The sequence below is a fragment of the Capricornis sumatraensis genome, chromosome 5, assembly GCF_032405125.1.
Source record: "Capricornis sumatraensis isolate serow.1 chromosome 5, serow.2, whole genome shotgun sequence".
In the NCBI taxonomy this organism is placed as follows: Eukaryota; Metazoa; Chordata; class Mammalia; order Artiodactyla; family Bovidae; genus Capricornis; species Capricornis sumatraensis.
Genome location: NC_091073.1, coordinates 109,409,019 through 109,430,722, shown reverse-complemented (window position 1 = coordinate 109,430,722; position 21,704 = coordinate 109,409,019). Strand labels below are relative to the sequence as shown.

At 41.4% G+C, this 21,704-nt stretch overlaps 2 protein-coding genes across 4 annotated transcripts in view; both read right to left on the bottom strand.

Moving 5' to 3' along the window:
* Positions 1-424: 424 nt before the first annotated feature.
* Positions 425-12,817, bottom strand: SSBP1 (single stranded DNA binding protein 1). 3 transcript variants are annotated; one of them, XM_068972848.1, is made up of 7 exons: positions 12,786-12,817; positions 12,044-12,110; positions 9,471-9,531; positions 8,300-8,440; positions 8,001-8,088; positions 6,339-6,427; positions 425-2,813 (listed from the first exon to the last, which is right to left on the bottom strand). In XM_068972848.1, the coding sequence occupies exons 2-7, from the start codon at positions 12,065-12,067 to the stop codon at positions 2,770-2,772; spliced, it is 447 nt and encodes a 148-aa protein (XP_068828949.1). In that variant the 5' UTR covers positions 12,068-12,110; positions 12,786-12,817; the 3' UTR covers positions 425-2,769. The 3 variants fall into 3 exon arrangements, with proteins under 3 accessions (XP_068828949.1, XP_068828946.1, XP_068828948.1); XM_068972845.1 differs by lacking the exon at positions 12,786-12,817 and adding an exon at positions 12,588-12,769; XM_068972847.1 differs by lacking the exon at positions 12,786-12,817 and adding an exon at positions 12,609-12,769.
* Positions 12,818-19,133: 6,316 nt separating this feature from the next.
* The window catches only part of WEE2 (WEE2 oocyte meiosis inhibiting kinase), a 29,496-nt gene continuing 26,925 nt past the window's right edge, over positions 19,134-21,704 (bottom strand). The window contains exon 11 of the mRNA XM_068973312.1: positions 19,134-19,290. Within this exon, the coding sequence (XP_068829413.1) occupies positions 19,134-19,290 (157 nt within the window). The remainder of the gene's footprint in view (positions 19,291-21,704) is intronic.

Genomic DNA, 21,704 nt, shown 5'->3' with positions numbered 1-21,704 from the left:
CAGGTAATCCCCAAAACAGCCACAGAAAAACGTCTCTGATGATTCTGGATGTCTTTGGACAAGTAAGCACCCAGCGATTTTTAAGAAAAGGATGACTCTCTGAGAACTGCACCTCACAGCAAATAGTGGATCTCATATGTGATAGTCTCTAAAGTCAACGCTTCCAGGCTGTATATACTTAAAGAGGAGAATACAAGAAGAAAAGAAAAAAAAGATGACGTGTCTAAGCATGAGGTGGTACTAGCTTAACGTGAATGAGAAAGCCTGGCTCGGAAATAATGGAAAAGTTTTTTTTTTTTCCCCCAAATGTAAACAGCTTTATTTCTTATTATAAAAGTAATACATACTCAATGCTTAAAAAAAAAAAGAAAATACAAAAGTGTAAAGCAAATCATACACAATCTTCCCATTCAGAGATCGTCAGAACCTTTTGTTTTTTCTCCTTCTAGACTTGAGGTATACATCTATTATCAATTACTTCTTTTCCAAATACAGGATATATTTTCAAACCACACGTGCTGTTCTCCCACACTTCTCCCACACTTAATGATGAATATCATACTCATCATTAAACTAACATGCAATCCCAAAATCAAAGTCACACAGCAGTCTTCTACAGGTACAGTCCCTGACACTGTAAGACCATGAAATTAAGGAGAGGCAGGACACAAAACTAGAAGACCCCTATGGCCTGTGACTGCTATTGGATTCTCCGTCTCCTCTGAGACCAGCCTGGGAACCTCAGGAGGTCTCTCAGCAGCTGGGGCTGCCTGCAGGGGAGAGCAGAATTGATGCTCCCGCAGCCCCCCAGGTTGTGGACCCCCAGATCTGTAGCATCACATGCACGCTGAGGCCTCTGCCCTGAACACCTAATTCTGAAAGCCCCACTGCCCACCTCAGAGCCTCTCAAGTGAGTGGGAGTCTGCAGAAGAGCCCCTCAGCTCACAGGATCTGGAGGACACACTCTCTGGCCCCTGCACCCAGACTCAGAGTCACTTGGCCATTAAACTGTTTTGTTCAGCATGTCCCTTTCCCAAAGCACAGATTCATCATCCAGTTTAAACAGGAATACTTATATGCATGACCTCTTACAACTTTGAAGGGGCATAAAAGTAGCTTCGCTGAGGACAAGAATAAAAAGTTGCCCCAAAGACAAATTTTATCTACTTTACAATTTTGCTTTAAGGAATGTGGGGTCAAGGAGTGAGTACTACAACACTAGATAGTTTTAATGTGGGAACCAAGAGGGCAGATGTAACATGTTGATTAATAGTCCCAGTACAGGAAAAAAAGAAAAGAAAAAGGTGGCTGAAAAAAAAAATTTTAATTTAAAGATGGTTGCTATGAGGAAACAGTAATTTTCTCCCATAGCTTGGCATGAAAAGGATAAACTAAAGAACTCTAATTTTCCTTAGCCAAACTGTAGTATGAGTACAAAAAGCTGCTGAATTATGCAGAAAATATCTTAAAACAGCCAAGGGCCCATAAAATAACGTGTGAATGTGGTTCTTGTTTAAGTCCAGCAGGATGTAAGCTACAGTGAGCATCACACTCAGAGGCAGGGGGAGAGGACACACAGCCTGGGACACAAATAACCAGGCTGGGCTAGAGGCGGAGCTGGAGCCTGAGAACAGGGATGCACGTGTGACCAGACAACCTACCAAGCAGCAGCCAGCCTCTGTCACATAGCAGCGAATGAGCACGCACACCCGGCAAGGGCTGAGGCAAACCTCAAAAAGTGCAAGACGCATTTAAATCACTGAGTTTATTTCATATAATCGTTACTAGTAAATTATTAGTGCTCTGTGATTTTCACAATCTTATAATGAAAGTGACTGTGTGTACCCAAGTGTACACAGTATGTACAGCAGAAGGCCATGTAGGAAAATTAAAGGGACACATACCTGGGGCGCTAACCTACGGACGCAGTGCCAGAGGTGGCTTAGGGGCTCCCTAAACAGGGAGAGCTCCGCACAAGACTAAAAGGACAGAGAAGAGGCGCTTAGAAAGATAGAAAATAGTGAAACCAGAGCCCCTGGATCACCTTCTGGAGACGAACAACTTCATCCCCAGTTGCACTTTAGGTCTTCACCACTGGTAAACTGTTTCATAAATGCTACTAGTGAAACTGTCCAAAAACAAAAGACGGGACTGAGGTAGCTTAGTCTTGAAGCTATTTAGGTTAGATACTAAACGCTGCTCAGCAAACCCCTTCACTTTGGGCTAAAGCTCATTACCCTACTGGGATCATTCACGTGTCAACATTTATTGCCTACTCTGTGCAAAGCACTGGTTAAACATGCAAGTACACAAAGAAGATACAGCCCTTGCCTTCTGGTCTATAAACCAGATAAGGAAATCAGTATCTACAACCATGGGATAAATGTCTGACATACAGCAATACTCAAAAACACTATGGTGCTTGACTCAATGCTATAATAGAAGTATGCACAAAAAAAAGGGGGGGGGGCGGGGGGGGCCTTCCCAAAGGACATTCATCCCTTTGCCATAACATGGATGAACCTAAAAGTTCACAAGTTTGTACACAGAAACCATCTCTTAAAGAATAAACAATCAGTGAATACCATTAACAGGCAGGAGCTACCAGAGTTCATGACACAAAAAAGGGAAGGAAGTGATAGTCACGAAAATGTTATCACTCATTTTATAATGAAGAGGATTTTAATTCTTGTCCTTAGAAACTATTAACACTAGCATGATTTGGAAATGAGACTGTACCAAACACCGGCCAGAGAAGGATCGTCCAGTCTACGGCTTCTCTTTCATCTGGTCACTCAGAAATATAATATTATCTGTGAAGAAGCCAAAGCAGAAATGTTATTTCCAGAACTCTTTCTCCACCCCACTTAATCATTCCCTTCTACCACATACGTATTTTAGTGCTAGTCACCAAAAAAACTTTAGACAAATTCTCAAAATACTAGGTTCCTGCTGAGAAGGGGACGACAGAGGATGAGATGGTTGGATGGCATCACCAACTCGACAGACACGCATTTGAGCAAGCTCCAGGAATCGGTGATGGACGGGAAAGCCCAGTGTGCTGCTGTTCGTGGGGCCGCAGAGTCGAATACGACTGAACAACGGAACTAACTGATGTTCTTAACAGGTATCTATGATAGGCATAATGGAGGTAAAAGCTGGGCTTTTGATGGTTTATCAGTAATTCAGACCTTGTGAGAAAAGGTGGAATACTTCTTGTCTTCCCTGAAGGTAGCAAAGGTCTTCTCAGTAGTAACTTTCTACAAAAGAGCTCGTCACACACTTCGATGCTTGCAACACTCATATAGAAGCCAGTAAACCAAGGAGCACATCCTAACCCAGAAGAGGATCGTGGCATCACATACCACATGCTGGAGGGAAGAGGGAAGGACGGGGTTCAATATAGCCCCATCAGGACAGAGAGATCTATTTGTGTTTTTTAAGTCTGAACACTCATACAGAACAACGGTACTTTTAAATTTCAAAACAAAATGAGTTTTACACATTTAGTCCTGGGAAATTTTCTAGTAATCAATATTTCAGAGGGAGCATTTTTATCCAAAAACATCAGACATTGCTCCTAAAAGGTTGTCCAGAAACAATTAGTTTAGGACAAGCAAAGGAAAAGCAGCAGTACCTTCTACATAATACTGAAACAATGACATTCTTAAAACTTTACAATTATCCCAAAAACGGTTACTATACAATAACTGAGTATTTGTTCATGACTACAGTCTTCTAAAACTAGAGTATTTTGGTACAGAATGGTTATTTCAGAAGAGATTATCCAAGTTGACATCACTATGTAAAAAGACAAGACTGCCACCTGCTGGTGGTTATTTTTAAGTTACACTGATTTCTAGAAGAAAAAAAAATACAGCCTATAAAACAGATGAGCCAAATTATACTCTATTCCCTTCCATATTAATGGCACTAAAGACCTATTCATTTTACTATTAGCCATAAACCTATGTTAATTGCTTAATCATCCATGCTGGTGAATAATACTGACAAGAAGAAAATGGCAGATAATTTGAAATGTTTCTCTTTGACCTGGTTTATAAAACTTCACACAATTTAAATTTGAGATTTGCCCACACAATAGGTTTACAGTGGAAGATGAAAGTATTAAATGCTTTATAAATATGTCAACTATTTTATTAGAAAGCTTGATTTTCCACTGCTAAAATCACAGGCATAGTTTTATACCATACACAGGTCTGAAAAATTATTTTTAAACAGTTAGATACCTCTTTAAGAATGAGCCAAGGAAGAACAAGGCAAGCAGGAAGTGATTCACTCAAGACACTCAAGAAATATGAAAGCAAACTGGTCAGAAAGAACCTTCTCTTAGGTTTAATAATGAGGGGAGGAAGATACCTATATTGGTTCTCAAGGTCAATATATTTTCAAGAAAGCAGTAAGAAAATATATGCTTATTATTTATGACAAATTATAATTTATCAATAAGGCATAGTAGTTAAGACATGAACTCTGGAACAAGTGCAAAGAGAAAAAGGAAAATCTGTCAGTTAGGAGACCTAAGTTGTCAGACTTTTAGCCTCCCAAATCTAAATTTTTTTTTTAATGAGACTTAACATATATATAAACCATGTAATTTAATGTATAGATTGCTGTTCATAGAACAATCAAAAAAATTTCAATACTATGGCATCTAGTAAAAGATAAATTTAATAATGAGTTATTTAATACTAGCTCTGATAATAGCACTATAAAGAGGAATCCATACATTTCCGAGACACCTACTGAAATATTTATGGATGACACAATGTCTCAGATTCACTCAAAATGATGCAGGTGGGGGAAAAGTAGGCTGGGGCATAGATGAAATAATATTTGCCATCTGTTGATAACTGTTGAAGCTGCATGATGGGAGTTTGTGTTTTTCACTCCTCTCTCCTTTTGTGTATGTTTGACATTTTCCATAATAAAAAATTAACTTTTAAATATCTAATTTTGGCATATCTCAGAAGCCCATAAATAGCTCTTTCATCCTCATCTACTTAAGAAAATAGTTTCTTGAGTTTTATATCCATAAAAAACAAGTTCAGCAATTAATCCAAAAGACAAAAAAAATGCATCATCTATCTCATTTAGACACATTTTCAATAAAATGTTACAGCTTTTGTATTTACATATTACAGTTGTTTCGGTCAATTATGTTCTAAAAACAACTGTAATGATAACCTATTCAAGGAGAAACCTAACATTCAGAGTCTCACTATCGCAAAGTTTTTTTAAATATTTTAAAATTTCTATTTATGTATGTACTTTTGTTACATTTAACAGAATAAAATAATAAAATATTTTTGACTATACAATATATTATATTAAGATACACTTCTAAGGAGAAAATGGGATTGAAAAACAAGTCCAGAGAAAAGGGAATCATAAACTTTCCAAATGTTGAAGAGCTTGTATCTTTTTAATGATGATGGCTACCAAACTGTTATGATATTTAGATCCCTTAATACCTTTAAGAGCAACATAATTTTATATTGAAAAAAACTCTTAATGTCAACTTAAACATTTTCAAAGGGGTATATACTGGTTTCAAAATAATTGCAGAATTTTCAGAAAAGCTTGAACACTCTCCTCTAGAGGATATCTTCTTAGCCTCCTTTAAGCTCTGTGCATCCATTTTTCTTGTTTTGTATTTTGTTTAATGAGAACAATAGGAGTTTAAAACAAAATCATCACGTTAAGCACCAAACAGGTTCTGAATGAAGCTGTACAAATGTCTAATGCCAATATTAGTGTAACTCTTCTTGGTACATGCTTTTCCATTCAGGCCATATCCTTCAAAGAGGCATCAACAGTGCAATGGATAATTCTAAAGTTACTTGTGAACTAAAACTGTGAGTACAGAGATCATTTTCTGAAAGAAGGGATATATATCTAGAAACTTAGAGCAGGCCCACAAACTCCACTCGGGATTCTCCTGGTGAGGTGCCTTACAATCTCATAAGCATCAGTACTAATAGCCTCAGGTAAGGCTAAAGCTGAAACTCCAGTACTTTGGCCACCCATGAGAAGAGTTGACTCACTGGAAAAGACTCTGATGCTGGGAGGGATTGGGGGCAGGAGGAGAAGGGGACGACCGAAGATGAGATGGCTGGATGGCATCACGGACTCGATGGACGTGGGTCTGAGTGAACTCCGGGAGATGGTGATGAACAGGGAGACCTGGCGTGCTGCGATTCATGGGGTCGCAAAGAGTCGGACACGACTGAGCGACTGAACTGAACTGAAGGCTACAACATAGCCAAGCATTCAAAGAAAATAAGAAAGAATAGCTATTATCACAAGAGCCTTACCAGCTATAATTGTTGTTGCTTGTCGTCTCACATTGTTTTTATCCGTATATTCACCGTAGTCTACTTTCCCTTCCACATAAATTCGAGACCTGATACAAATAAAATTTACCAGTTTTAGTCTGGAGATTTCAATATGCTTTACAGCAGAGAGTCAGGTCAGAGGAGAGTACTGCGTATACTCTTCAAGGATGAAATAGATAATCACACATACCACTTCTTAATTCAGAATTAAGAGCGCTAAAACAGTCTCCTGATGTTAGGACTCCGTGCCTTCACTGCCTGATCCAGGAACTGAGATCCTGCAAGCCACGAGGCACAGGCAAAGAACAAGAGTACCGAAACAGAAAGTACACGTGGACTTGCCTTGCCACATTGTGGGAAACAGGATGTTTTCGTCCTTTAGCTGCCTGTGGCCCTTATGAAGTTTAAAAAAAAGTTCCAAATGTTAAGTCAAAAAAAAAAGCAACCTTAAGACCCTGAAAATGAAGAGCATCCTTTAAATCTCTATGATTGATTTCCAACATGTGATTTTTCTATCCCCTTTGACCCTGAATTATCTAACGGATTTGGGTTGTTTTTTTTTTCACTTATTTTTCAGTTCCTTTCTACAGTGAGGTTCATGAACTTACTCTCAAATGACCTTAGATTATTAAAATTCAAAATACAAGTTTTCAGCTTAGTATTTCACCCAGAGTTAATTACTAAGACTATTCTGCACTCTCTAGAAGGATGAACTGGAAGACAAATGTAACGTCGACTTTAAAGGGTAGAAAATGGCCACAGTGGCACCAATTTCAGAATTTAACAGCACTGATACTGCACAATACAGAAAGTAGACTAGTAAAATGACTGGGTGCCAAAGGGAACAGTCACACAGATTCATCAGCCATTCGCTGAAATTGGATACCTTTTCCTTGAAATGTCCTCTGGTGTGTTTTATGTGTGATATATATATTTACATACTATACACACACACGATGGAAGTTCATATGAAGAAAAGGTATGCAATTATTGAAAAAAATAGAAATTTTAATTATTGCTAAACTTATGTTTCATGAAATGTTTTATTTCTATAATACATTTCTAAACTATGACTACAGCTGCTGTTAAACACAAACTTTTGTCCTTCTAAGGATTTGGAAAAGACACTTCTTATACATAATCCAAACATTTCAAAAAGGAATTGCTAAGTTCATATAAAATTATCAAATATGAATTAACTGCCCTGAATTATCACCAGAATACCTCACTGCGTCAGGCTCCCCACCTCCCAGACCCTCTGTCAGGCCACCACGGGGTGCCAAGGGCAAGACACCCGCCACCTGGGGGGCTGGCCATGGCGGCCTGGGAGCCCCCACGAGCACCGCTGCGCCCGTGACAGGCACACGGTGCCCTCTGCCTGCTCTCTCGCCTCATCAGTGCTGTTCAAGTTCACGTCCTACTGTCCTAAGTCCTTAAAAGGCTAAACCATGTTAAAACCTTTAAACTAGTCACCTATGACACTATGCATACGGTATTGAGCACTGAATAAATACCTCTTGAGCTAACCCAAAGTAATGAGTGGTACTTTATAAATAGAAGAGCTACAGAGTCCATGAAAACACGTTCTTTGTTTGTTTTTTAAACCATTCAACCTGTAAGATCCCTCCTTCTTCAACTCACCCCTTCTTCACGTACTGATACGCCACATCTCTGAGGCCCGGTCGGAACACTGAGATTCTATGCCATGTTGTCTTCTGACTGACATCACCTAAGTCACGAGAATCACAAGGACAGGGAATGTGGTTACAAATGCGAAAGACAACTGCCGAAGGACATCGTGTCCAGTTAAGCCACGCCACGGTTTCTAAGAGACAGGACAAGTTAAGGGAGATCCTTTACGAAAGTATTCTTAAAGTATCAATTCACACTAAATAATGTCTAATTACTATAGTACTAAAACCCTAGTCTTTTATACTCACCCATTTGGTAGGTTTCGTTTTCCCCTGATCGCCACATCTCATTTGTTGCTAGGGAAAATATTGTGACTGGGTTTTTTCCTTCTACCTGTCTCATGACAGGGTCCTGACCTACTCGACCAAGCAACTGCACGCGATTCAGAGCTGAAAAGCAATTCGTAGATAACGTAAGACTGACAGAAATGTCCAGAAGAGGAACAGCTACAATCACTACTTCAACTTCCATCTCGGCATTAAGCAAAACCCAAGCACTAGAAGGTCAGAAAACAAGTGTGAGGAGCAAATAAAAAGAGGCTCGGAGGGAAAAAAGAGGACTGACAAGAAAGGAGAAAGTATCCCTAGAACCCCACAAAACAAGCATTAAGCTCTTTATCTAAATTCTTCTTTTCAATTCAGTCAGTTCACTCAGTCGTGTCCAACTCTTTGCAACCCCATGACTGCAGCACACCAGGCTTCCCTGTCCATCACCAACTCCCAGAGCTTGCTCAAACTCAAGTCCATCGAGGCAGTGATGTCATCCGACCATCTCATCCTCTGTCGTCCCCTTTGCCTCCTGCCTCCAATCTTTCCCAGCACCAGGGTCTTTTCCAATGAGTCAGTTCTTCGCATCAGGCGGCCAAAGTACTGGAGTTTCGGCTTCAGCATCAGTCCTTCCAATGAATATTCAGGACTGATCTCCTTCAGAATGGACTGGTTGGATTTTCTTGCAGTCCAAGGGACTCTCAAGAGTATTCTCCAACACCACAGTTCAAAGGCATCAATTCATCTTTTAAATACCTTTAAAAAACGTTTTTAAACTGTTTGTATGGTTAAAGGAACAAAATTGAGATCTGAAAATCTTTATAAATACAGGGACTATTTCCGTGAAACAACCACTTGTCACCACATTCACTGCTTCAGCCAACTAGCACACAGCCTTGGATGTCTTAGGTAACCAAAAAGGACCCAAGGAATTTCTTTGGCAGGAAAGTGACAATAAGAGTGGGTAAAAAGTGTATGATAAGGGAAGAAGGACCAGGTTTACAGAAGGCCCCTGCAGCCAAGGACAGAGAGGCAGATATGAACCGAAAGCATGATGGTTAACAGAGTATAACCCAATGAATGCACCTCTTCTGCGATGTATCTGAGAACATGAGCACATTGCTGTAAAAACTGGAAATCAGCCACTACTTACATCTCTCGAGAACCAAACTGCTAGCTACTTCAGACTCATGTCTTACAAACTGACGAAGTACCTAAAGTGGAACAAACGAGTAAAATAGCTTTAGTACAGGGGGAAAGGCAAATGTAAACAAAAAACCAGTTCACACCTGGTCATCACCCAGTCAGCAGCCCCTAAGGCACATACCCACACGAGAGAGGTGCACCCATCACAGTGCCAGGCACGCATGCATGCTCAGTGGCTTCAGTCATGTCAACTCTAGGCAAACCTATGGACTAGAGCCCACCAGGCTCCTCTGTCCATGGGATTCTCTAGGCAAGAATACCAGAGTGAGTTTCCATGCCCTCCTCCAGGGGATCTTTCCAACCCAGGGACTGAACCCACATCTCCTGCATCTCCTGCACTGCAGGGAGATTCTTTACTGGGGAAACCCCACAGGGCCAGGAGGACCACACAAACACTTAGGGGCAGCCTCCTGCAGAAGCGCACAGGCACAAAGAAGGCTCGAGGGAGTACACCAGAGTCCATTTACAGGTCTTTCCTGATGCTTCCGTGGCAACCTCCTGACATGGCGCTTCTGTGCTTGCACATAAAACGGTAAACAACACGTGTTGGAAAAATCTGTGCTTCTGACAGCCCCAAGAAAAAAATCTAAGATAAACAAACATGGTTCTTTGATTAAGTACAAAAATAAGACTGTTCGAATCAGTCTATCAGAGAAAGAGAGTCACTGCCGTGTAACAGTAGCACTCAGTGATAACCAAAGCCATCATTAACTGAAAGGGCTTCCCAGATAGCTCAGGGGTAAAGACTGCCTGCCAATGCAAGAGACGAAGGTTCAATTCCTGGGTCGAGAAGATCCCCTGGAGAACACAATGGCAGCCCACTCCAGTATCTTGTCTGGAAAATTCCATAGACAGAGGAACTTGGCAAGCTATAGTCCACAGTAGTCCATCATTAGTGAATACTAGGTAAGTGCTTTGCCTATTATCAATTAATACTCAGAATAAACCTATAAACTATGTAAAATTACTACCACTTTACAGATGACAAAAATGAAGTTCAGAGACAGAGTGAGTAACTTGCCCAAAATCCTACAGGAGAGAAGTGGCAAGTCACAGCTGGAACTCAGGGCCCCAACCCCAAGGCTGCTGGCTTTCCCACTGCCCTTTGCTGCCTCTGTTTAAGGGCTACTGCCAAGCTTTGAGTACACATTACTGAGAACATCACTGGATTCGGAGAGCTAACCATTATATCAGAGAAACATGTGTCCAGAACTGGCACTGGTAACATACAGCAGGTATCTACCAATTGAAACACCACCCACTCCAAGGGTACTTTTGGCTATGGAATCCCAGCACTATGCTTGGGGGCAGAAGGTGGGTAGAAAAATAAAAATTATGAGTTACCACATAGTAAAGAATCAATCTGCTAACTGGTACCTGTGTCGTGATGCTAGAAGTGTACTAACCTGATGCTCAGATGAGCCAGAGCTCACATGTTTTATGGAATAATAATCTGTCCCATGGGGGGCACACAAAAATCAAGACCTACCGGAGAAGCAAAAATAGGGAATGAATTATTTAACTGGGATAATTTTTTGAAACTAAACTTTTAACCCTTTTATATATGGTATTAAATTTACCTTAATATGTAGAATTGTGTATTAAGACACGAGTAACTTTTCCAGGTTTCGACACATTAAAAGGTATGTATTTTAAAAGTGTGTATAAGTTAAAACAGGGATCCAAGAATATACAGCCAATGCTGCAGCAAGTGGAGGAGACCTGAACAGGCTCCACTGAGGAAACGACTCTTCCTTAACAAGATGGGAGCTATGAGAGGTGTTATAAAGGAAAATCTATACACCTCGGTGCCCAAACGAGGTAAGCGAGGAAAAGCCGGTCGAGGCTGACTCAAGGCTGGCTAGACTGACTGAAAAGATCAGGTGAGGAGCCTGACTGGGTGAACTTCACCCGCTCTCCTCAGCAGGGAGATGGCGTGTTGGTGGGGTCGCAGACTGACAACAAAAGTAGGTGGTCAGAAAACCAACCACGTGATTAGAAAAAAAAAAAGCTGAAACAATTCTCATAGACTTCGGATCAAGAAGGACTTTAAATGCTCTCTAACTGCTCTACACGCAAGTAACACGTTTTAAGAACTACTCTCATCATATATGTGAGTAAATTGGAAACGTTTTTGTTTGTTTTTGCTTTAGTGAACACTATTTGTTCAAGTGGTAAAGAATCTGCATGCCGGTGCAGAAGATGCCAGAGATGAGGGTTCGATCCCTAGGTCGGGAAGATCCCCTGGAGCAGGAAATGGCCACCTACTCCAGTATTCTTGCCTGGGGAAGCCCAAGGGCAGAGAAGCCTGGTGGGCTACAGTCTATGGGGGTTGCAAAGAGTCAGACACGGCTGAGCTTGCATCTACCACCAAAATCTGTCCCCAACCCTCATAGCAACTAAGTACAATAAGACAGGTGGGCTCAAAGGGCTTCTGCCTCTGCAGGCAAAACCCTAAAGAAACGTGATCGCTATGGTTTATAATAACACATCTCAACATTAACATGGAGAAGTGATTACCTGTACTACAGGTCTTCGAAACATGGCTTCTACTCTCTCTTCTTCCAATCTAATCTTTAGTCTTTTCCTGAAGAAAAAGAGATTATATCCTATAGCAAGAACACTGTTTCACTGAAGTCCTAAATTCCTAACGGCATTCAGGGCTTTTACGCAACCAACCTTGAGACCGTAACGTATCACGCCCCTGCACATTAGACAAAGATCCTCTCCCACTCCCCAAAATCTCTCGCACCTTTCCTTTTTTTTTTTTGGTCCCCCTTAACTTCCTCTTCTTTTAACCCATACAAAAATTCTGATTCTACCCCCATTTCTACTCCACTGTTTTCCCAAATTCAGTTAAACGCAAGTTCCCTTCTGGCAGGGATTTCTGCCTCATTTCTTCACTGTTACACCCAATACTTCTAAAAGAGTTCCTAAGACAAAGAGCTCAGCAAATACTAAAATGTTATCATGGCGCTTCAATCTGGAACGTGCTGCCGCAAAAATTACTGCCTTCAATCCCTTTTGCAAAGAACAAGGCGATCCCTGGGCTTGGCCGTCTCACCGCTGAAATGTGCGGACGCACTTGCTCAAAGCTGACGCTCCCAACGTATAGGGCCTGGGAGATGAGACGAAACCACAGACTCCTCCGCGCGAGAAGAGGAGATCTACACGCCGACAAAGCAACTCCTCCCGATCCGCGCACAGCCGTACGCACACCTAACGCAATACTCTGGCCTTCCGCCCTTTCTCCCGCCCTCACCTGAGGCTCTGGCCCGCACAGCCTCCAGGCAGGGAATCACTTCCGGCTGCTGCCGGGACTGAAGGCTCGCGAGAAGGAAGAACCGGAAAGTCCTCTGAGTGCATCGTGAAAATGCAGCCGGCCGGCGTTGCGGGAAACACGCCCCCTTAACGCCGTAGTTCCGGGAGCCTCCTTCCGGGCGGGAGCAATATATCAACACTGCCTATCGGCGAGCTAACCTGATTTTAACTTTGTAATGAAATGAAATTACTGTATTTGAAGAGTTTCCGGGGTCCGCCCAGGACTCGGCAACGTGAGCGAAACAGCTGTGCCTCTGGAAAAAAATAGAAAGGATCAAGCCTCCAAAAACAAGAAGAAAAAAACAGTAACAACAAATAAAAATAAAACGGAATGGGGAAAGAGCTGAAAGTGCAAAATTTAAGGGTCACCAAAAAAAAAAAGAGGGAGGTATCAAATATTAGTGCAATATTTTAAAGGAACAAATCCGTGAATAAAATATAATTTGTACTAAATACAGTATATGAGCCAAGTAGATTCCTAAGGCACCAGGAAAAACGTGCACGCCTATGTACGTTATGTATTTGAACATTTTTTTCCCAGAACATTAAAGAACTTGAAGAAATATTGAATATTTAAAAATTAGGTGTATTAAAACTCACAACACTGTTATTTTTTAATACCAAAAACAGAATTATAATTTTACCTTCCTATCTTGATTGGAGGTATAATAACCGATAATATTTTCAAAAGCCTTTGCTTGCCTTATTTCCAACTGCAGGAATTTCCATCTCTGATAATTTTTCTCGAGGAAGTGTCATTCTTAATTAACTTAAGCTTACCAATCTTGCCTTTATTTAGAATTCATTGTGGATTTCATTAATTTTAATAATTTTAAAATGAAGCATTAGTCTTGAATGCTGGGTTTCCTAGCCATCCCTTAAATTTTGTCTTGCGCCCACTAATCCTGGCCTTGGTGACAGAGGGGAAAGAAGGCCGACAGACTGTAGAATACAGGCTGGGGGATGCCTCCCCAGGCCTCTCCATCATCTGGTTCTGGTACTGTCCAACTTCTAGACAATGTACAGCCGCGTCATCCTAATCAGCAAATCTCCTCAGAACCCAACTTAAAACTCTTCAATGGCCCATTTTTGCCCTAAAAGGAAAAATATCAACTATTTCATGTTTCCAACACATACCTTAACCCAGTCTTAATAGTATGACTTCCTAGTTGGTATATTTCATGATGCTTACCTGTTTTACTTCCACCTAAAACATGTTTTGTCCTGGAAACATACCATGTTAATTGCCTTCAGGCCTTGCTCAGACATGAATCATCCTACATGCCCCCATTTACTACTGTAACTTGCCCTCTGATGATTTCCTATTTAAAAATCCTACTTTCACTTGAGCTGTTGAGTCAAGTGAAAAACCAGATCCATCCTTTCCTTCAAAGCCAGTTTCCCTCTTCTAAGTGCCTTGTGTGTTTTAATGGTGCCAAGATTCTGCCAGACCTGAACTTGAAATCACCTTTGAAACTTCTCCCTGACCACCCACATCTGCTCATCCACATCCAACCACTTGGCCTTAAAAGTTCTTTATTAGGCCACAAATCACTCCCTCTTTCTTTCTGTTCACAAACACTTTGGAGAAAGGAATGTGGAAAAGTTTATTTAAAAAAAAAAAAAGGCAGAAAGCACCATGCAAGTTGAAAGTCACATGCAAAACTTTATGAAGAATATCTTAGTGGGGAATCTGGGCTAATCTGAATTCTCTCTCAGACAGGAATTATCAATTCACATTTTCCTTTGTTGGCTGGAGAAAGTTGCAAGTGCTGTCTTCTTTGACAAAGAAAATCATATTAAGATGTATGAAATCATGGCAGAATGGAGTTAAAACATCTTCTGTTATCAAATAGATCCTCCTTCCCAACATGGCAGATACTTCAGCGTTGCTTTGCTCTATCTTCATCGTCAGAAGTGTTCTTTCCTGTAATTTCAAAATTCTTTATGCACATCATCCTTCCTTTGTTCTCTCATTTCACTTTCTCTACACCCTAAGTCTTATCTTGTATTAAAATTTAAATGCCCATGAAGGTACGTCCTTCATGGGGTTGCAAAGAGTCGGACACGACTGAGCAACTGAACTGAACTGAAGGTACCTCCTCTTCCCCATTGACTGTGAGCTCTTAGAGAACAGGAACCTTCTTGTGAATATCCAGTCAGCAGTTATGCTTTAAACAAGAATAGACCACAGGTGAGAACAAATAAATAGAACACAGAAGGATACTCAAGTAGGCCTGAAATTAGAAATTTTAAAAAAATAATAATCTGGAAGCGTAGCTGAAAAAAATTTATTAAACATACTGCCTTTGCAAGAAATCTGCAGTTTGCATTTTGGTGAGGAATTCCTGAAACCTCTTCATGATGTGCATAGACCTGCACCCACTCTTTAACATAATCATAGGCTTTTCCTGTAGTTCATCCATGGACCCAGAAAGGAAGGACCTTCCCAATACTGAGAAGTGGTGAAAGCATCATGCCTTTAGTCAGCTATCATTACCGCTGGTCTTAGTGGAATAATTCAGGGCTTTCATCCTTTGCAAAGCTAGCTGAGAAAGAGACAAGTCTACAGTGTATGCCCAAGGCCACAGAGCTATCTTTGGCCTTGCCTTTTTTTCCCCCCTAAATTAAAAGAAAGTCTCAGCTGTAGGTATCAACTGGTACAAACCATGATTGGCAATGCTTTCTCACAGATAGAAAGCTTTGGACAATTCCGATGCTGTACAAGCACACTTTTTATATATTTTAATCAAAGTTTTCACTTTGCTCTTAAATCAGTTTTTCCCGAAGCCTCATAATAACTGTTAGAAAAAAATTATAGCACTTATTACCTAACTTGATTGCTGCTGCTGCTAAGTCGCTTCAGTTGTGTCTGACTCTGTGCAACCCCATAGACGGCAGCCCACCAGGCTCCCTCATCCCTGGGATTCTCCAGGCAAGAACACTGGAGTGGGTTGCCATTTCCTTCTCCAATGCATGAGAGTGAAAAGTGAAAAGTTAAAGTGAAGTCGCTCAGTCATGTCCAACTCTTAGCGACCCCACGGACTGCAGCCCACCAGGCTCCTCTGTCCATGGGATTTTCCAGGCAAGAGTACTGGAGTGGGGTGCCATTGCCTTCTCCAACCTAACCTAATTACTAGCATCTATTTTACAGTGATTCAAATCTACTTTAGCAATACTCTATAGTTAACCATGGCTACTTTTTGTAAAATTTTAAAAAATCAACCTAACAATTTTTATGCAATTCAAGATTGACATAATGGTTCATACAGAGATTTTTAAAACTTAATTGTTCAGGGACAATATTGACATTTATCTTTCAGTGTTCATCTTTCTACAGCTTTTAGATCAACAGCTTCTATGAATTGGTAGATACATTGGTGGTTTAGTCACTCAGTTGTGTCAATTCTTTGCAACCCAATGGGCTGTTGCCTGCAAGCCTCCCCTGTCCATGGGGTTTTCCAGGCAAGAATACTGGAGTGGGTTGCCATTTCATTCTCCAGAGGAACTTCCCAACCCAGGGATCGAACTCTGGACTCCTGTAGTGCAGGCAGTCTCCTGCATTGCATGTGTCTTCTTTACTGACTGAGCCACCAGGAAAGCCCAGTAGTATCTCTTTATCAGGTTTCTCTAACTCAAGATGATCTGTTGGCACCTGATTGTCAGTGTTCATATTTAAGCAACAGAACTTCATGCCTGAGGATGGAGCTTCTCGCTGAGGCCAGGGGTCAACTTCCAACTGAAATGGAAGAGAGTAAGCCCTGAGCCCAGAGAAGAGCCAGTCCGTGTCACGTGCAGTGTCTATGCAGCTTCCTGCTCTTCTGGTGACTTCCTGCTTCTGTGGAGCGCAGCAGAGAGAAAGGGAGGGAAACGAACAGTCTGGCTTCAGGTGCTAGAAGTGGCTCTGAGAAACGCCATAGAGAAGGGGTCACAGGCCCTAATAATAGTTGTCAGTGCCTTCCCTGGTGGCTCATCTGGTGAGGAATCCGCCTACAGTGTGGGAGACCTGGGTTCGATCCCTGGGTTGGGAAGATCCCCTGGAGAAGGGAAAGGCTACCCACTCCGGTATTCTGGCCTGGAGAATTCCATGGACTGTATAGTCCATGGGGTCGCAAAGAGTGGACATGACTGAGCCACTTTCACTTCACTTGAAGAAGACAGGTGTAGACACAGAACGTGGGGCTATATATTGCTTGTGCTCAGTTGCTCAGTTGTGTCCAACTCTTTGCAACCCTTTGGACTGAAGCTCACTGGACTCCATTGTCCATGGAATTTTCCAGGCAAGAATACTGGAGTAGGTTGCCATTTCCTGCTCCAGGGCATCTTCCCACCCAGGGATCAAACGCTGGTCTCCTGTGTCTCCTGCATTGGCAGGTGGATTCTTCACCACTGCGCCACCTGGGAAGGCCAATACATTGCTTACTCTTAATAATATACCTGTTTTAAAATCACAAAGTGTGGTTGACCTTGCACCATACTGCAAAGGACATGGCTATTGTCAGGGAGGCAAGAAATAAATTCAGTTTGAAAACCTAAATATCAACTATATTCCAATATATTTTAAAAATAAATAAAAATAAAATACACAAGTGTATACAGAAAAAATACTTGAATAAAGACTAATTTTTAAAAATGTCAATGGGCAGTACAGAGCACTATTCCTCATTTAATTGCAGGGAAGAAATTGCTACTCCAAAACGTGAGAATGATGTGATGGTTTGTTCACTGCTGCTGCTGCTGCTGCTAAGTCGCTTCAGTCGTGTCCGACTCTGTGTGACCCCATAGACGGCAGCCAGCCAGGCTCCCCCGTCCCTGGGATTCTCCAGGCAAGAACACTGGAGTGGGTTGCCATTTCCTTCTCCAATGCATGAAAGTGAAAAGTGAAAGGGAAGTCGCTCAGTCGTGTCAGACTCTTAGTGACCCCATGGACTGCAGCCCACCAGGCTCCTCCATCCATGGGATTCTCCAGGCAAGAGTACTGGAGTGGGGTGCCATCACCTTCTCCGGTTTGTTCACTGGTTTATTCAATTTTTAAAACTTAATTTGCTTTTAAAAATTAAGGGAAAAGAAGAAAATAAGGCAGCCAAAAAGCCTACAAGCCACAACAGGAGTAACATCATTAAAAGACACAACTAGTTGTTCTCAAATGCTTTTGTGACCAACATGATTTTGTGTCATAGCCTGGCCATTAGTAGCTGTGAAGGCTGTGAAACTGAGCCTTAAAGCCAAGAGCTGTTAGCCCTAGCCTACTAAATTCTCTCTCCTACCTACTGTGGTTTCCAACATGAATTTCTCATTCTTTGTTAGTTACATATTTACAAAGAAGAGTGCTTTACTCCTATTTGGCTTTGGACAAGATTAAAAAAAAACTTTATTTACAAACATTCTATTCCTTTGAATATATATACAGAGTAAAGGACTTGGATAAAATAGGATAAAATCACAGGAAGCAAAGCCAACTTTTCATAAAATCCAGGAGAAATTAGTAACACTCAAAAATCAAAACCCGTTATAACAGTTACAAGAGAGTCAAAGCAAATAGATTGGGGGACAACAAACCACATCAGATTTCCCTCAAACCCTCTAGCCAGTGTTTTTTTTTTTTTTCAAAAGTTAATAGCCAGTTCAGGAATTTCAAGTCACATAGAGTCTTATTTCTACCTACCTCACATAGTGAAGTCATTTAATTTGCAAAAACAGTATCAGAGAAAGGGATTGTCTCCATTCATCCATTCAGAGAATACAGTAGGAAAATCACTCACTCAAAGCGACTGAGAATTTTTTGAGGAATAAAATCATCTAGCCTGGGAAGTGTTGTTGAAATCCAGGCACACTTTCTTATAAAAATGCTACCTCAACTCAAAACAAAATTGACTTTCTTTCTGTGTGCCAGGAGAGTCCCTGGAATTCTTGGTTGGTAGGCAGGTAGCTAGGCAGCCTCGTAGTCCACAGGCTGCAGGGGCTGGGGGGAGTGGGGGGCGGCTGCTTTCAGTTCAAAGGCCCATGCTTTCCCGTTGTGCATCAGCAAATCTGAGAAGTCACTGAGCTGTTGACAGGTGGTGGCAGGAACTTAACAAGAGAAGAAAAATGGCTGCTCATGGCAGTGCCTGCCACCAATGCTGCTAGGAAGCCTTGGTGGCTGTAGGATCTTGGCTGAAAATGCTAAATTAGGGTGGCTCTTGAAATCTTCAGCCTCCCAAGTCTGTTAATTCCTCCCTTTACACGAGAAAGGTTGACACAACCAGTATCTGTTTTGAGGATAGAGAGTAAGTTGATGGGAGAGACGTTCTTATGGGGAAATCTGCCCCGAGGTGAAGCTTGACGACTTGGCACTCTTTCCTCCTACCAGACGTTTGGCACTCCTTGACCTGGTGGGGGTCTCAAAGACCCCGGGGACACTGCGGCCATCCTTGGGGGACTGGGCCTGCTGGGCTTCTTTCAGTTCCCTGACAGTGAAAAAGGAAAAGTGTACATTCTTCAGTCCTAAATTCGAGATGATATTTATGATCAAAACCAGCATAGATTTTTCTTTTTATTTCAGTATTTATAGAAACAAGCATGAATGATACACAGAATAGAAAATTAACTCCTGTGATTATCTTTAGAAAGGGCTAGCACACAAGTGCCTCAACACATTGCAAGTTTTCCTTTCTGAATTCTACTGCTGCTGCTGCTGCTAAGTCGCTTCAGTCGTGTCCAACTCTTCATAACCCCATGGACCGCAGCCTACCAGGCTCCTCTGTCCAAGGGATTTTCCAGGCAAGGGTACTGAAATGGGTTGCCATTGCCTTCTCCAGAATTCTACTGATTGGGGCATAAATGGTCTTTAAAATTAAAGAGAAATAAGGAGACGACTCTACAGGGGTCAGCAAAGGACAGCCCATGGGTCAAATCTGGCCTGCCACCCGTTTTTGTAAATAAAGTCTTACCGGAATTCAGCCATTCACGTTCATTTTTGTATGATCTCTGATCACTTTCACATCACTCCAGCAGAGTTGAGTCATTACAGCTAAGACCATATGGCCCACAAAGGATAAAATACTACCTTGGTCTTACAGAAGAGTGTGCCAGCCCCTGGTCTAGACAATTTCAAGGCATCTGCCTCATCTCCATGATGGGTGCTCACTACTGGTAATGACCGATGACACACCTGTACATCCACGTCTGGCTTCACAGATATACATACCACACCTTAAGGAATACTTATAGTCCTATGACAGCATATATACTTGTATTTTATTTGTTAGCAGAAATAGAGCAAAAAAAAACATTAGGAAGGATTATTAGGAAGTTGCTTACAAGGAAGGATTACTTCACTAAAGTCTTCATTAGAGTTTCCACAACTCAATGCCAAGAAATTATCTGGGGTGGGGGGCGGATTTTAAAGCTAATCATTCTAAGATGGACTGTGTATCCTAAAGAAATTGGACTTGAGTATACTTGAAACAATGGAAGTGACAAATAGATTGCAGGGATTAGATCTTATAGACAGATTAGATCTGACAGTGCCTGAAGAACTATGGAAGGAGGTTTGTGACTGTGCAGGAGGCAGTGATCAAGACCATCCCCCAAATGCAAAAAGGCAAAATGGTTGTCTGAGGAGGCCTTATAAATAGCTATGAAAAGAAGAGAAGCTAAAGGCAAAGGAGAAAAGGAAAGATATAGCCATTTGAATGCAGAGTTCCAAAGAATAGCAAGGAGAGAGAAGAAAGCCTTTCTCAGCAATCAATGCAAAGAAATAGAGGAAAACAACAGAATGGGAAAGACTAGAGATCTCTTCAAGAAAATTAGAGATACCAAGGGAAATTTTCATGCAAAGATGGGCACAATAAAGACCAGAAATGGTATGGAAGCAGAAAATACTAAGAAAAGGTGGCAAGAATACACAGAAGAACTATACAAAAAAGATCTTCACGATCAAGATAATCACAATGGTGTGATCACTCACCTAGAGCCAGACATCCTGTGGGCCTTAGGAAGCGTCAGTATGAACAAAACCAGTGGAGGTGATGGAATTCCAGTTGAGCTATTTCAAATCCTGAAACACAATTCTGTGAAAGTGCTGCACTCAATATGCCAGCAAATGTGGAAAACTCAGCAGTGGCCACAGGACTGGAAAAGGTCAGTCTAATCCCAAAGAAAGGCAATGCCAAAGAATGCTCAAACTACTACACAATTGCAATCATATCACACGCTAGCAAAATAATGCTCAAAATTCTCTAAGTCAGCTTCAATAGTACATGAACTGTGAACTTCCAGATGTTCAAGCTACATTTAGAAAAGGCAGAGGAACCAGAGATTAAATTGCCAACATCCATGGATTATCAAAAGAGCAAGAGAGTTTCAGAAAAATATCTACTTCTGCTTTATTGACTATTCCAAAGCCTTTGGCTGTGTGGATCACCACAAACTGTGGAAAATTCTTAAAGAGATGGGAATACCAGACCACTTGACCTGCCTCCTGAGAAATCTGTTTGCAGGTCAAGAAGCAACAGTTAGAACTGGACATGGAACAACAGACTGGTTCTAAATCAGGAAAGGAGCACGTCAAGGCTGTATATTGTCACCCCGCTTATTTAACTTATATGCAGAGTACATCACGCGGAATCTTAGACCGGATGAAGCACAAGCTAGAATCAAGATTGCTGGGAGAAATATCAATAACCTCAGATATGCAGATGACACCACCCTTATGGCAGAAAGCAAAAGAAGAGCTAGAGCTTCTTGATGAAAGTGAAAGAGGAGAGTGAAAAGGTTGGCTTAAAGCTCAACATTCAGAAAACAAAGATCATGGCATCCGGTCCCATCACTTCATGTCAAATAGACGGAGAAACAGTGGAAACAGTGGCAGACTTTATTT

Coding starts and splice junctions, on each gene's coding strand:
- SSBP1 (XM_068972848.1), bottom strand. CDS start 12,067: ATGTTTCGAAGACCTGTAGTACAG. Junction 8,441..9,470: donor CAGTTTGGTTCTCGAGAGAT/GTAAGTAGTGGC, acceptor ATTGCTTTTCAG/CTCTGAATCGCGTGCAGTTG. Junction 8,089..8,299: donor AAACGAAACCTACCAAATGG/GTGAGTATAAAA, acceptor CTCGTGACTTAG/GTGATGTCAGTCAGAAGACA.